General features: G+C 39.5%; 2 protein-coding genes across 2 annotated transcripts; both read left to right on the top strand.

Moving 5' to 3' along the window:
- Positions 1-2764: 2764 nt before the first annotated feature.
- On the top strand, positions 2765-5766 carry LOC307254436 (galectin-3-binding protein B-like; the record flags this gene model as incomplete). The annotated part of the gene is made up of 3 exons (XM_080032828.1): positions 2765-2984; positions 3116-3488; positions 4755-5766. 3 exons carry the CDS (start codon positions 2765-2767, stop codon positions 5764-5766), a joined length of 1605 nt encoding a protein of 534 aa, XP_079888954.1.
- A 2047-nt stretch (positions 5767-7813) lies between these two features.
- Positions 7814-13523, top strand: mpnd (MPN domain containing). The gene is made up of 13 exons (XM_080032931.1): positions 7814-7937; positions 8522-8724; positions 9370-9591; positions 10097-10196; positions 10289-10367; positions 10473-10569; positions 10667-10739; positions 10840-10916; positions 11661-11829; positions 11957-12027; positions 12175-12264; positions 12352-12444; positions 12569-13523. Exons 1-13 carry the CDS (start codon positions 7934-7936, stop codon positions 12653-12655), a joined length of 1365 nt encoding a protein of 454 aa, XP_079889057.1. The 5' UTR covers positions 7814-7933; the 3' UTR covers positions 12656-13523.
- The last annotated feature ends 97 nt before the right edge of the window (positions 13524-13620 follow it).

Genomic DNA, 13620 nt, shown 5'->3' on the forward strand with positions numbered 1-13620 from the left:
AGGTCTATGTAATGTCCTCGGAAGTGATGAAAAAAACCACTGTGTGTGTGTGTGTGTGTGTGTGTGTGTGTGTGTGTGTGTGTGTGTGTGTGTGTGTGTGTGTGTTCTTGTAGACACGCTTTGTTTGGACCAACAAGAGTTTTTATTTTTTAACCTTGTTTTGGGGACAATAACGACAATTAGCCAGGTCCTCATTTTTTCTGCTTGAGGGTTAATATCCTACTTAAGTAGGCTAGAATAGGGTTAGGTTAGCGAGGAATAAATGTAGGCTATTATGGCAATGGGTGGTCCTCAAATAGGCCTAGGTTAGAAGTAAAAGTCCGGTTCCGGGTAAAGTCAGGGTAAATTAACCCTGGCATTTGTTTTTATACAGCTCAAGCTCACCTGGTAAATTAAAGGTGCATGTGTAAAAGGGGCTATGTTAGGCCTTCAAAGTGTTGGTAGTCAAATTCATTTTTTTAAAACGTTTTCCTAAGCTTATCTTACGTTATTTGTTTTGTTAGGAGAACATAAAAATATATAGAAATAATAAGCCTTTATTTCACATAATGGGCTAGACCCATACGGCTATCGGGTCTATTTTCTCTGAATATGTAATATTTTCGGTGAAGAGTTTCTAGCTAAAGAGCTAAAGATAGAACCATGGATAGTTCTATTCTCTCATACTGGTTCAGTTACATATCAGCAACATTACCAGCATAATGGAGCCAGCAATGTAGAAAGAAGGCCTCAAGTTGTCCCTGGTCATTTTTTATCCAAGAGATGGAAGACAAGGTGAGGGGGTGTCAAGTCATAAGAATAAATGTCTTAATGAACGTTGAAAAAATACGAGATTGACGTTTAGATTTAAAGCACTCACAAGAGTCAAAGTCTCTAATATCACCAGGAAGATATTTTTTCCAGAGAAAGGTGAAAAGTAGGCTAATAGTGACAACTTAAAGTCTGACCAAGTATGAATAGGGAACATAGAAAGGGAGGCTAGATTTGGTATGGTGTAAGTTTAACGCTTAGATATGATGGTAGGCCTAGCTATATTTTTCTGTTAATGGACTACTTTACTGTTTCTCAAATGTGGCATCAGATTTCAACTTTTTCTTTCTATGTGGTCTGATATAAAAGGACAGAATATAGGTATATTAATATAAATAACAAAGCATTTAACAACAATATTCAAAATAACATTAGCTAAAGCAATTGCAAGGAAAGTGAAACTTATCAGTAAACGAAACTTAGCAACTGGTCAGAACTGGTCAGAGCATTTGTCATGAATCAATAAAATACTAAAGGCATAAAGTAAGCTGTAAACTAACTTTAAGCTATCAATTTCAATAAAATAAGTCTCTTGGTTTGTAACATCAATTCAACATTTACATTATTTATAGGATGAAGTGTTAGGGATACTTCATTGCGAAACACTTTATTTTTTATTTATTTTTACATTTGACCTTGTCGGACATTTGTTTGGAATCAAAGGTTGCATCAGAAACCCCCCCTCAGTGGGTGTGTTGATTCCAGGAAAAAAAAACTGCACACTATGTATAAAATGAGCACAGATTTCTCAAATGTATTCATTCAATTAGATACCGTTCTTCAATTCACTTCATTCTGAGTTCTGGTAAGTCAATTCCTTCATTTCATTTTTAACCACTTAAAAAAGGCACATGCTACTAATAGCTTTGCACATTATTAGAAAAACTTCGCAAGAAATAAAGAACAATTTTTTATCAATGTACATAATATCTGAAAGTAGTGAATAGTCAATATACAAAGGTATTGAAAATTAAATGAGAGAAAGTTTTTGGATACGAAAACTTTGTGCTTTTTTTCATTCTTCTCCCTAGTGCTATCAAAATTATGGAGAGTACTTTCTTACCATTGTGCATTCTGTTCCTGAGTGTCAATTTGTCTTCTGGTGAGTAAACTGTTCTTATCCTCTATGTTGTAATGTCTAAACACAAAAAGGCTTATTTTGCTGCAGAAACTTTCCAGCATTCTTCTCTTCAATGCCTTCCTCCACAATGAAAAAATTATTATAAACTTTTTCTGACATATTATTGACCAAATGTTCTTCATGGTAATGAAGGTAGAAGTAACACACACAAATCAATTCCTAACTGGCAAAATGTTAATGTTCAAGAGTATGGGGACTCTTGTATGTTGCTGGTTGAGGCAGCTATGGACTTGACTACGGTAAAATAATCAGGCTCCAGAGAGATATCTTCCAATAAACATATTTATTGTCCATTTGCAGTGACGTGTAGATGATTTACAGACGATTTTTGTATTTAGGTTGTGTATCTTGTCTGAAATAAAAATAAATAAAATAGGTAGGCTATATTAATACAAATAACAAAGCATTTAACAATTATATAAGAACACATAACGTTATCTCAGCTATAAAAGCCTATCAAAATAGCATTAGCTAAAGCAATGGAAAGGGAAGTGAAACTCATCAGAAAACAAGCAAAACACTTAGCAACTGGTCAGAGCTTGCATCTTTCATTAATCAAATAAAGTTTAAAATAGCTTTAGCTGTAGACTAACTTTAGTCTATCAATTTTCAATAAAATAAGTATTTTGATTTGTAACATTAATTAACCAGGCATTAACACTATTTAAAGGATTAACCATACATTGTTTTATGAGAATGGTCAGAATTCTACTTTAAATATAAACGCAAAACCATAGCTCATGGCATGATATAATACTGACTTGTATAAATTCAGCATTATTTTTCTTTTTTGGCAGAAATCGTTAGACAAGGATGGTTATTATGCTACATTTATACGTAGGTCAGAAAGAAGGTCATATTAGACTGGCTGGTGGTCGACATTCCTCTGAGGGTCGTGTGGAGATCTTCCATGACGGAGCTTGGGGGACTGTTTGCGATGATAGCTGGGGCATAAATCACGCTCATGTAGTGTGTCGCCAGCTCCAGTTTCCTGGTGCAACAGAAGCTCTAGGATCATCTACATTTGGCAACGGTAAAGCTCAATTTGACTGTGACCCTCTGAAACGCAACGCAGTGTTTTATTTGAAAACCTATTTGGCCAAATTACATTTAGAGTCTGATTCATTATAATCTTTGTTTATCCTGTGATTTATTTTACCTCAGGGGACGGTAACATCTGGATGGATGACTTACACTGTGAAGGGACAGAGATTAACCTGGTCGACTGTAAATTTCCTGGGTGGGGGATCAATAATTGTGGTCACAGTGAAGATGCTGGTGTTAGATGCATAGCCAACGAATATAATTTGAGCCACAACGCAAGTCTCTCTCATCAGCTAGAGAAGCTGTTTGACAGTGGACGTGACTGTGACTTGAACATTTCGGTGGTGGTGGACAACAACGCCACCGAGACAATCTGCGCTCACAGGGTCATCCTTTCTCTCAACCCCAACCTCAAAATGCCCAAGTCAGAATTCAGCAACTTCAGCATTGTTGTCACTGATGACTGCAGGCAACACGCCAACAATTTTGTCAGGTAGGAGCGAACTTGTGACTTCAAACTGCCACCCATTTGTCCTTGTGTTTTTTAGTCACTTTATGCCTGATGTATGAACTGAGCTAACTGAACCTGCACTGTAAGAAATTTCCCTGTAAAAAACATTAATCAACTGGCAGCAGGGTTGCCATTTTCTTACTGTTAAATTATATGACTGTCAATAAAATTGACAGGATTATGCTGTTAATGAAGAAAACTGTATGAACCTGTTTTTTCCAGTAAAAACAGTAATCAACTGGCAGCAGTGTTGCCATTTTCTTACTGTTAAATTAACATTATTTGACTGTCACTAAAATTGACAGGATTATACTGTTAATGAAAAAAGGGATGAACCTGGACTAAATGTTTGTTATGTTGTTTGCACCGTGAGCGAAGGGGATGTTATATTTCATTGGGCAGATCTGTTTCATTCCATATGTAAATTTACTATGTCCCCTATTTGTTCAAATGCTAAACACAGAGAGCAGCTTCTGTGTGTTACTTCAAGACACTTTTTACAAAATATTAAGTTCAATGGAATGGTTCATTTCTATTGTAAATTGTCTCCTGAGTTGAACTAGGGATCTTGTTTAAGATTTCCACAAACCGTTTGTTATAACCAAAAATAACAGTTAGTTCACACAGAAATGTTTTATTTAAACAAAATGCATAGTGAGGTAATGGAATGAAACATCCCCTTTACTGAGGGTGTAAATAGCAACATAACAAACGTTTAGTCCAGTGCAAGTCATTGTGGGAAAGGGGGCGTCTCTACAATACACTTTGTTGTGCTTACTTGATTTATCTAAGGCAATCCGTTTCCTTAATTCTACTGAGTAAACACAACTCTTCAGTTAAGTAAGACTAACTTGGTTTAATTACGTTAACTGCAATTTCCATTTCCAAGTAGATATAACTCAACTTTAAGTAAACTTAACCAGAGGATATACAGTAAACAACACTTATTAGTTAAGATGTGGATGAATGAGGATTAATGAAGAAAACTGTATAAGCTTCACATGTGCAGGCAGCTCATGTCAAGTTGTCCCTTCCAAGTTTGATGGTAAATTAACAGGAAAGTTCAGTATTTTTGAAAAACATTACCGTTCCGTAAAATAACAGCAAAGGACTGTAATTTAACAGACTGCCTTTTATTTTAACAGTTAAATGCTGTTTTTATAAATAACAGGTAAATGCTGTTGAAATCCTGCTGTAAATTTACAGCAATTGTTTACAGTGTGTCTAATGAAAATGTTTCTATTTTAGATACTTCTACACAAGAAAGATTCGTCTGACACACTCCTATGCTGCACATTGCTTTCTCGAGATGGCAACCGATTGGGGTCTGACAGATATTCAGAATGAAACTGCAAATATTTTCAGACATTTTCTTCCAGAGGATCCAACTTTCCTGAGTCAGAATGTTTTCTATGAATATGCACTTTTGGCAGGTGATGAGGCACTACAGGAAGTTTATCTACGCTACCTGGCTTGGAACTGTGAGGCGCTAACCCATTCCCCTGAGTGGACAAATCTTCCTTTTAGTTTGGTCAAAGCTCTTCTGTCTCGCTCAGACCTTGTAGTACATAATGAAACTGTCATCCTGAATGCACTGGAGAGATGGGCGGCAGCCCAAGCTAACACAACTGTTCCTGAGATACTTCTGAAGCTCATCCGTTTCCCAATGATACCAGCTGAGGACTTATACACACTTAATGGCTCACAGTACCTTGCAAGCAAATTACAGGGGTTCCAGTTTAATGCTGTGCCCTTAACGACAATGCTTAATGACTTTACAAAGGAAGACACTGTCTACACATCCAGGATTTACAATGGCAGGCCATGGAGCTTTACCTTTGACCTCCAAACTGTCAAAACTTACACAGATCCCCAGGGCCTTAGTCTGGCATCTGATTTCCAAACCCCTGTTCATAACAGTGCCTATTTTACTCTCAACAACATGCGCTGGAAAACTAGGGTATATGTCAGTTATGAAGATTGCTCAAGTGAAGGATTCATCTGCCCTTCTCTGCCAGCTGTGAGTTTGAAGATTGAGGCAAGGAACAATGATTTACCCAGTGAGATAGGGGGACATATTCGTTACAGCAATAAGCTTATTGTGATGTGTGAGGGGAGGTATGTGGTCCATGTTGATGAATTTAGTGGTGTTGATGGTGAGAATCTTGTATTTGTCCCAAGCAGCGCAGAACAAGTCTATTCATGCCACTCAAACCAGTTCTCCTACCAAGTGGTGGTACGCCCTTACGCAACAGATTAGTGTCCGTTTCCTCTGAACATAGAGGATATGGAAATACTGCTTCAATATTACTTCACGAATCACTTGTATTGTATAACAGCTGATAGGCTGTATTGTGTAGCCTATTAATAATATCTACGTGAAGATCAAATGAGCCAGGTCCACTGCATGCAATAATGCCCTTTGATTCCTGTAATCTGAAGGTAAAATTGTGTCAACTAAACTCTAAACAACCCATGGCTTCACCACCCCCTTTAAATTACCCTTACTCAACAGATAAGTTTCTGTTGCCTCTGAACTTCAGCAAAGAGGATGTGGAAATGGATGATTTACGGACAGCTCATCAACTGTTATACAAGTGAAGTAAACATTACCACACTTGCCCTGGATGTGAGCCTGGATACAGCTTTACACGTCATAAGGGATGTGTGGCTCAGTTGTTCAGGCCTGATAATTGCGTTTGTGATGACTCCACTGGTTTCATTTCTATTTTCTTTCTTATGCGATGTCGGCAGAACAAAGCCCGTTGTAACTTGGTTGATGTTTATCATATCATTATTATATTTTATTAGTTAGATGTATACTCATTAGAAGCCTGCATACATGAGTTAAAAAAAGATTGTACATGAATTGCAAACGTTACTTTTTCGAAATGTAGGAAAATTACAGTTGTATTCCTTTTGCCTTCTAAAATAAACAATGTGATTATGTAATAAATTACAGGTTATGAGATACGTCTTAACATGTTTGTTTATTCTCAATTATGTCTCATTCACGCTTAAAGTGAATATATTATATCATGATACCAGGTAGGTTGACCACTACTTTTAATAAAAATGTTTTATTGGCTGAAAGACTTTGGAAAATGTTGAAGAGTGGTTCTATAAGTAATCTTGATAGTGATACTGATACTGATGCAGTCACTACGCCCTTTCACATGACATTATGATGAGGTCTAATCATTTCCAGGTCTCTTTTTAAATGTTATCTTTTTCAGCATATGTCAATAAATCAATTTGTTTATTCTTTACACCTCTGATTCATGTACATTTCTCCTGACTGAACTGACACATATCAAAGGAACAAATATTAGTGCAACAGGATGCAACTGTTAATAATATTGTTAAATACAAGTGTAAAAGTGTTGTTCTTCAGTCAAGGTCAAATGAGCCCTACAAGAGTTTTTTGTAGTTGTTGTTTTGCCTCAGGTTGGTTCAAATGTATCCAGACATTGTTTGATTGTTAACTCTAAATATGGATCATATGTAATAGAATCAATGTAGCCAATACATCAAGTTGTGAAAATTAAGTAGCCATTATAGGTCAAACAAATAGTGTAGGCTAACTGCAATTCCTCTGAAATGTAGCCTTAATTAGAAATAGGTACTCAATAGGCCTAGTAGAAGTACATAGGCTACTTACTCTCCACTACAGCAATATAGGGGTTCCTGATTATGGGTGAAAGGAACTGAACCCATTTTAAGACTCACTGCTGGAGGTTTGCTGCCCTCCACAGGCTGCCTCGCGCTAAATGAGCCTCCCCTCGGTGATAAAGAAGGAACATCTCGGCGTAGTGAAGAAAAAAACAGTCAAACATAGCAAAGTATGGGACGGGGTCTTAATATTATCACAACTCAACTACTGCGTAGAGTTTCTCATAAATATACAAAACGCCATCATCTCCGAACAGGATGCACTTTTAATCTACCCAAATCCATAGATAGCCCAAATCCCAAAGCGGTTGGCTCACGCGCACGGGGCGACACTTCATCTTTCCGGAGGAAACGAAGATTTGTCGCTACATTGTTTACATTTTTACTAACACTAAAGCCACTTCGCTTTTCTATTGAATCGTATAAATTAGTGTTTAGTCTAACGGATATGTGAGTAATGGCAGCCAGACCGGCACGGCACGTCAGACAAACCCGCTCAGAAGAACACAGGGAGAGTGACAAGGACGGGGAGAGAGGGAGAAAGAAAGGGGAGGGGAACTGACATTAAAGCAACACAACAAGGAAACTACACTGCAGAGCCTCAGACGCCTTCATTTTATGTTTTTGAATAATAGCCGGAGCTAGTGTGGCTAAGTGTCTGTGAAATCTGCCCGGAGCTCGACCCCACGCAGCGTCAAGTGCCCCGAAAAGGAGCAGGTTTCGGCCGACTTGGACCTGGATATTTTTTGCGAGATATGGGTGAGAAAAATTAAATTGAGGGCTTTAATTGTAAATGTGGAAGAAATGAACAGAGGGGGCGAACAGGCCTGTGCTTGCAGAGAGAGCCGTGTCCTAATGGGAGGTGGAAACAAAGGCCAGACGCTTAGCTTAGCTGTAATTAATGAAATGCCAATTTAGATTATCTTTTGGCCATTTTGACCCCCCTGAGGTTGCTTTCACCATGCTATTTATGACTGCTATCATCATTTTAGCAAGCTGCAATTTGAAATGATGCTGGCTTCCATTATTATGGGAGCTTTCATTAAAAAGTAATTACATAGTTACAATACTAGACATTTGAATTGGCTTTGTTCCTGATGTAGCCTAACTGATAGGCTACAGATGTTAACAGGCAGCCAGGTGCTTTGGCTAATTCTAGCCTATGAGAGTACTAGCTTATGAGTATTCACAAGAGACTGCTGACAAGCTTATGGTTTTGTTTTCATTGTCAACATTACACCCAATTATCACTCCTGAGCACATTTGGAACCACAATGTGTGTGTGTGTGTGTGTGTGTGTGTGTGTGTGTGTGTGTGTGTGTGTGTGTATGTTTGCCCTTCAGGCTCAGAGCCACCCAGCTCTCCACAGGTGGTGGAGGATGGAGGAGAGGAGGATGAGGAGGAGCTGAGTGGAGGGGAGGAGGCAGAGCTGCGGTCCAGCTCAGGTCGGGGCTCCCTGCTGACCCGGAGAGGCATCACCCTGAGAGTGCTGCTCAAGGACGGCCTGGTGGAGCCGGGGGACGGCGTGCTAGCCATCCACTACCTGGTAATAATAACACACCACGGCTGGGTACAATAAGACAATGTTATTCATTATGCAGGTTATGTACAGTAAGTGTGGTACCAGATGACGCACTTGTTAATCAATCAATCAATCAATCAATTAATCAATCAATCAATCAATCAATCAATCAATCAATCAATCAATCAATCAATCAACCTTTATTTAGTTCTCGGAGGTACAATCATTCAACTCAGCTATGATAATTCTGGTAATGAAATCAACTAAGCAATGTTTTTAAAGCTATAGTGCATAACTTCTGTCGCTCCCGTGAGGAATTCTGAGTAATTACAACAACACTGTCGGCGCATCTACCTTCGGTGATCGCTCAAGGATTTTATTCTTTCTGCCGTACATCCAGGTTTTTTCTCAGCAGTAGAATCAGCAACTGAAACATCTTGAAACTTCTTGAGCTCCTGCGCCAGTGTCGGCGGGCGACACCAGTTTTTAAACACTGCCACACTGAGAAATACAGAGATGGAGCTGATAGGCTTAAACAGCTTTAAGTCAACTCGTTTGGCATTAGCTTGAATGTCACCAACATTCATTTATATGAAAAAATTGCACACTATTGCTTCAAAGGAGAAAACCCACACACTTATCTTGTTTGTCTCTACTCCATTCCCTTAGGGCAAGAACTTTGTGGGAGACCTGTTGAATGACGGGAAAATCCGATGGGTGGAGACGGGCCAGATCTTCAACTCCCCGAGTGCCTGGGCAACGCACTGCAAACGTCTGGTCAACCCGGCCAAGAAGTCTGGCTGTGGCTGGGCATCGGTGCGCTACCGTGGACAGAAGCTGGTGCAGTATAAAACCACATGGCTGCACAAGTACCAGCCCAGTGCGGACATGGTGAGAGGAGAACAACTGGCCAGTCAATCAGGATTAATGTGTGTTGAGGCTAAACAGCATGACCCAAAAACGTTTAAAAAAAACAGAAGGTACTTTTGAACAGCCTACTATTAGGTTTAAAAAATTATAATTACAGTACTTGTTTCAGATTTTTCTTAGGGAGGAATAAGAGATGAAGGAAGTTGTAGACGAGAAACACAATTTGTGCCGATTGTGAAAGAAGGCTGATGAAATGTGTGAGGCAAAAGAACAGTACTTTGGTAATCTAAAAATAAAGTCTCCTCGTCACAGGCCCCGGCCTCAGTGTCGACATGAGCCGAGGGCAGATTTCCATATAAGAATGCTTCATTTTAAAGGTTATTTGTTTAATGAATGGACAATTTAAGAACTATTCAAAGTTACAAGCAAAATGGTACTTGGTGAGAGGGAGATTTCTACGTACTGTAAAGTGTCTGTATCACTGCATGTACTGTACGTTATCCTGTGCCATTTACTGTGATTCCAGAGCCTGGTGAGTGAGGAGGACGACGATGAAGACGAGGAGGAAGGGAAGACAGCTATGCAGGCGGAAGACAAGAACAAGAACAACAAACCTGGACTAAACGGTACAATCCTCTCCACTTCTAACTGAAAATACACATCAGTTCAATGTTGTGTGCTATCGACTTCAAGTAAATGTCCTTCTTAACCGGCACAGACTTGATGGTGTCACGGAGGTCTGACAGAGAGAGAATCCCTGTAAGATATTGCAACCTGGGCACCAGGGACGCTGCCAGGTACTGACTTATTTCTAGAAAGATCAATGTAGTTTGATGGGACCAAGTGTATTCTACTTGCACGGAGTGATTTAGAGCCTTACAGACACTCATTTGTGTCCTCAGAGATCCGCACACACTAGTGGAGCTGTCGGCCTTCTCAGCCATCAACAGATTCCAGCCTTTCAATGTCGCCGTGTCCAGTAACGTACTGCTGCTAATGGTAAGTAAAAACTATATCTAAAACAGGATGGATGGAAATGGATGCTGATGAAAAGCGAACAGGCCAAGTCATCTGCTTTTCTTTTTCCCCTCATCAGGACTTCCACTGTCACTTGACCACGAGCGAGGTGGTGGGATACCTCGGAGGGCGATGGGATACCAATACACAACGTGAGTCTGACATTACAGGGATAAAAAAAGAAAAATTAAATAAATAAAAGCTTTGCTCTTTAACCCCAGAATCTTTCTCTTTGTGGTGATTGTATTTCAGTGCTGACAGTCTTAAGAGCTTTCCCCTGTCGGACCAGGCTGGCAGACAGAGAAGCTGCATCTGCTGTTGAGGAGGAGGTAACACGCCAGCCAGTAGTCCTCACTCGCAGTGTGCATGCCTTTAGAAAACATGAAGGTGTATGACAACCATTTCTAAAAGTTCTTTCTGATCCCAAGGACAGTTCAGTTCAGCATCCGACACTTATCAACATGCACAGCTCTTTCAGAAGCCAAAACCCTGCTGTGCCCATAGGTTGTGCTGTTTAGGGGGTTAACCTCAGATATTTTTAGGTTTAAATTCTAGTTAATTTCTGTAAATAATCTCAGAATTGTGTGTGTAGAGAGTGTAACTTTTTTATATGTCGGTTACATTCAAGCCATCGCCAAACGAGTTAACACAAAGTTGCTCCTCAAAACTCTCACTGTAGTTTACAGTATAGCAGTGTTAACAAACTGGTGATGCTCCGACAGTGTTGTTGTTATTAATCAGAATTCCTCATGCAACAGAAGTTTTTTTTATTTATTATTTTTTTTATTAACCTTTATTTATACAGGTAAAATCTCATTGAGACCCAGGGTCTCATTTACAAGAGAGACCTGTTCAGGTTGCGCACTAAAGCTTTAAACCCGAGCAATTTAAAAAGCTTAAAAGTTTTTATTTAAATGAAGTTCCAGTTCTACTAAAGTGTTAAACATCTGCCTGGGTTAAAGACCTCAATGTAAACACCATCAAATAATATGCACATTTAGCACACAATGAGTCACTTTTACTAAAGTTTACTCAAAGTCAGGCTATTCTAATCATCATCTACTGTGCTCCAGATCTGTCAGAACCTGTTCATGCGCGGGCTGTCGTTAGTGGGCTGGTACCACAGTCACCCGCGAGGTCCGGCTCTGCCATCGCTGCAGGACATCGACTCACAGATGGACCATCAGCTCAGGCTGCAGGGTTCAAACAACGGCTTCCAGCCCTGTTTGGGTATCATCTGTGGTAAGTGGCTGCCGTGTGGGACTATACTGATACATAGTAGGAGATATAGAGGATCAATCTACAATATATGGTAATTACAAAACATATACTACAATGTCTACAATGATATCATCTATGCCTCTTTCAGGACCATATTATCACGGCAATCAAGGTGTGGCGTCCACGATAACTCCATTCTGGGTCGTACCACCGCCTGAGGTGACTACATTCACAGACATAACTATTAGAATTTAACCAAATTTTTCCCCTAGTAATTCCAAAGCTTTGTTACTTAGTTTAGTTGTTTCTGATACCTTTTATGTAAACAGTCCTGCTAAACCTTTCCCATCATCTGTCTTGCTTCAGCAACGGTCCAATGACTACGGTATACCAGTGGCTGTCGAGGTCACCTACGTACAGGACAACTTCCTCACCAGCGATGTTCTCAATGAGATGGTACAGACACCGCATCAGCAATCAGTATGAGTGTGATGCATTTTTATGAATACTGTACAGTAAATCATTGTAAAATTTCATCCACAGATGCTGCTGGTAGACTTCTACAGGACAGCCCCCGATGTCGTCCAGTTTAGCCAGTATTGGTGCCCTGAAACGACCATGATGGACAAGATCAAGGTAGGGAGATTTAGTGATGACCTTGAATCAGAAAAGAGGTTTTCTGCTCTTCATACATACACCCTCTGGCAGGTGACCCACCAAGGCCTAACCTTTATAAAACCCTTCCTGTCCTCTTCCTCAGGGCTCTCTGAGTTGCCACGCTCCCAAAGACCAGGCCTACTCTCAGATCTTAGAGCACGTCTACAGTCAGCTGTGCAACATGCACTGATTGGATATGCCGTCAATGCGCGCATGTGGTCGCTGGTGGACATCTTAAGCCCTTCCATTTTGTACAGAGCTGATGGGACCGAAGTGACAGGATGTACAATGTATAAAAAAAATCATAGCTTGAAAAACATATAGATGCCTTGATTTTTCCTCATGCTTGAGTAATATTTTATTTGGAAATGGCATTATCAGGAGTAAAATAAACAAACACTTGATTCTCCCACAAGCTTGTATAAAGAAAAAATTTACAATTGATACAGAAAATAAGCAAGCATTGGATCAGGGAACTAGCCAGTGTTATTTATAAAAACAATATTTTATATAAGGACTCTAACTAAAACCATTTCATTGACCAGAAAGCCTCACTGGCCTCTTACCTTTTAAACATGGACCTATGTGCCTATCTGTGCCAGTATCCTGTGGTATGAGCGGATATTGCCAGATATGTACAACGTAAACTTTTAAGGTGTTATTGTAATTGCCTTTATAGACTAAACCAGAGTATCTAAATGTCTCTTGGTTCGACTTTAACGGTATTCTGCAAAAGATTTTCTGAATGTTTGTCTTCCTCAAGTCAAATTGGTTGATTGCAATGTGATGCAAGTAATTCCATTGTGCCAAGCAAAAGTTTTTTCTATAATGAACCTGTGTGTGTGTGTGTGTGTGTGTGTTGTGAATGTGCCCCTCTACTGTCTTCCTGTTGGATAATGTGAGACATAAGTCCTGTTGTTTAGGACGAATATTTGCTTCCTATTGACCTGTCCTGTATTTATTACTAACTGTGGACTGTGTGATGTACATGTTAGAAGACAGAGCAATGCCTTAAGCCTGCTGATGATCTATAAAGCATTAAAATATACACACTGGAACTATTTAAACACAACTGTTGGTTCTTTGTCAACTTTATTCTGATACACCACAAAGACTGACTCTGCTTTAACCTTCATGTTTATGCCAGCACACCAT

The sequence above is a fragment of the Ammodytes marinus genome (genome assembly GCF_949987685.1).
Source record: "Ammodytes marinus genome assembly, chromosome: 8".
Lineage (NCBI taxonomy): Eukaryota > Metazoa > Chordata > Actinopteri > Uranoscopiformes > Ammodytidae > Ammodytes > Ammodytes marinus.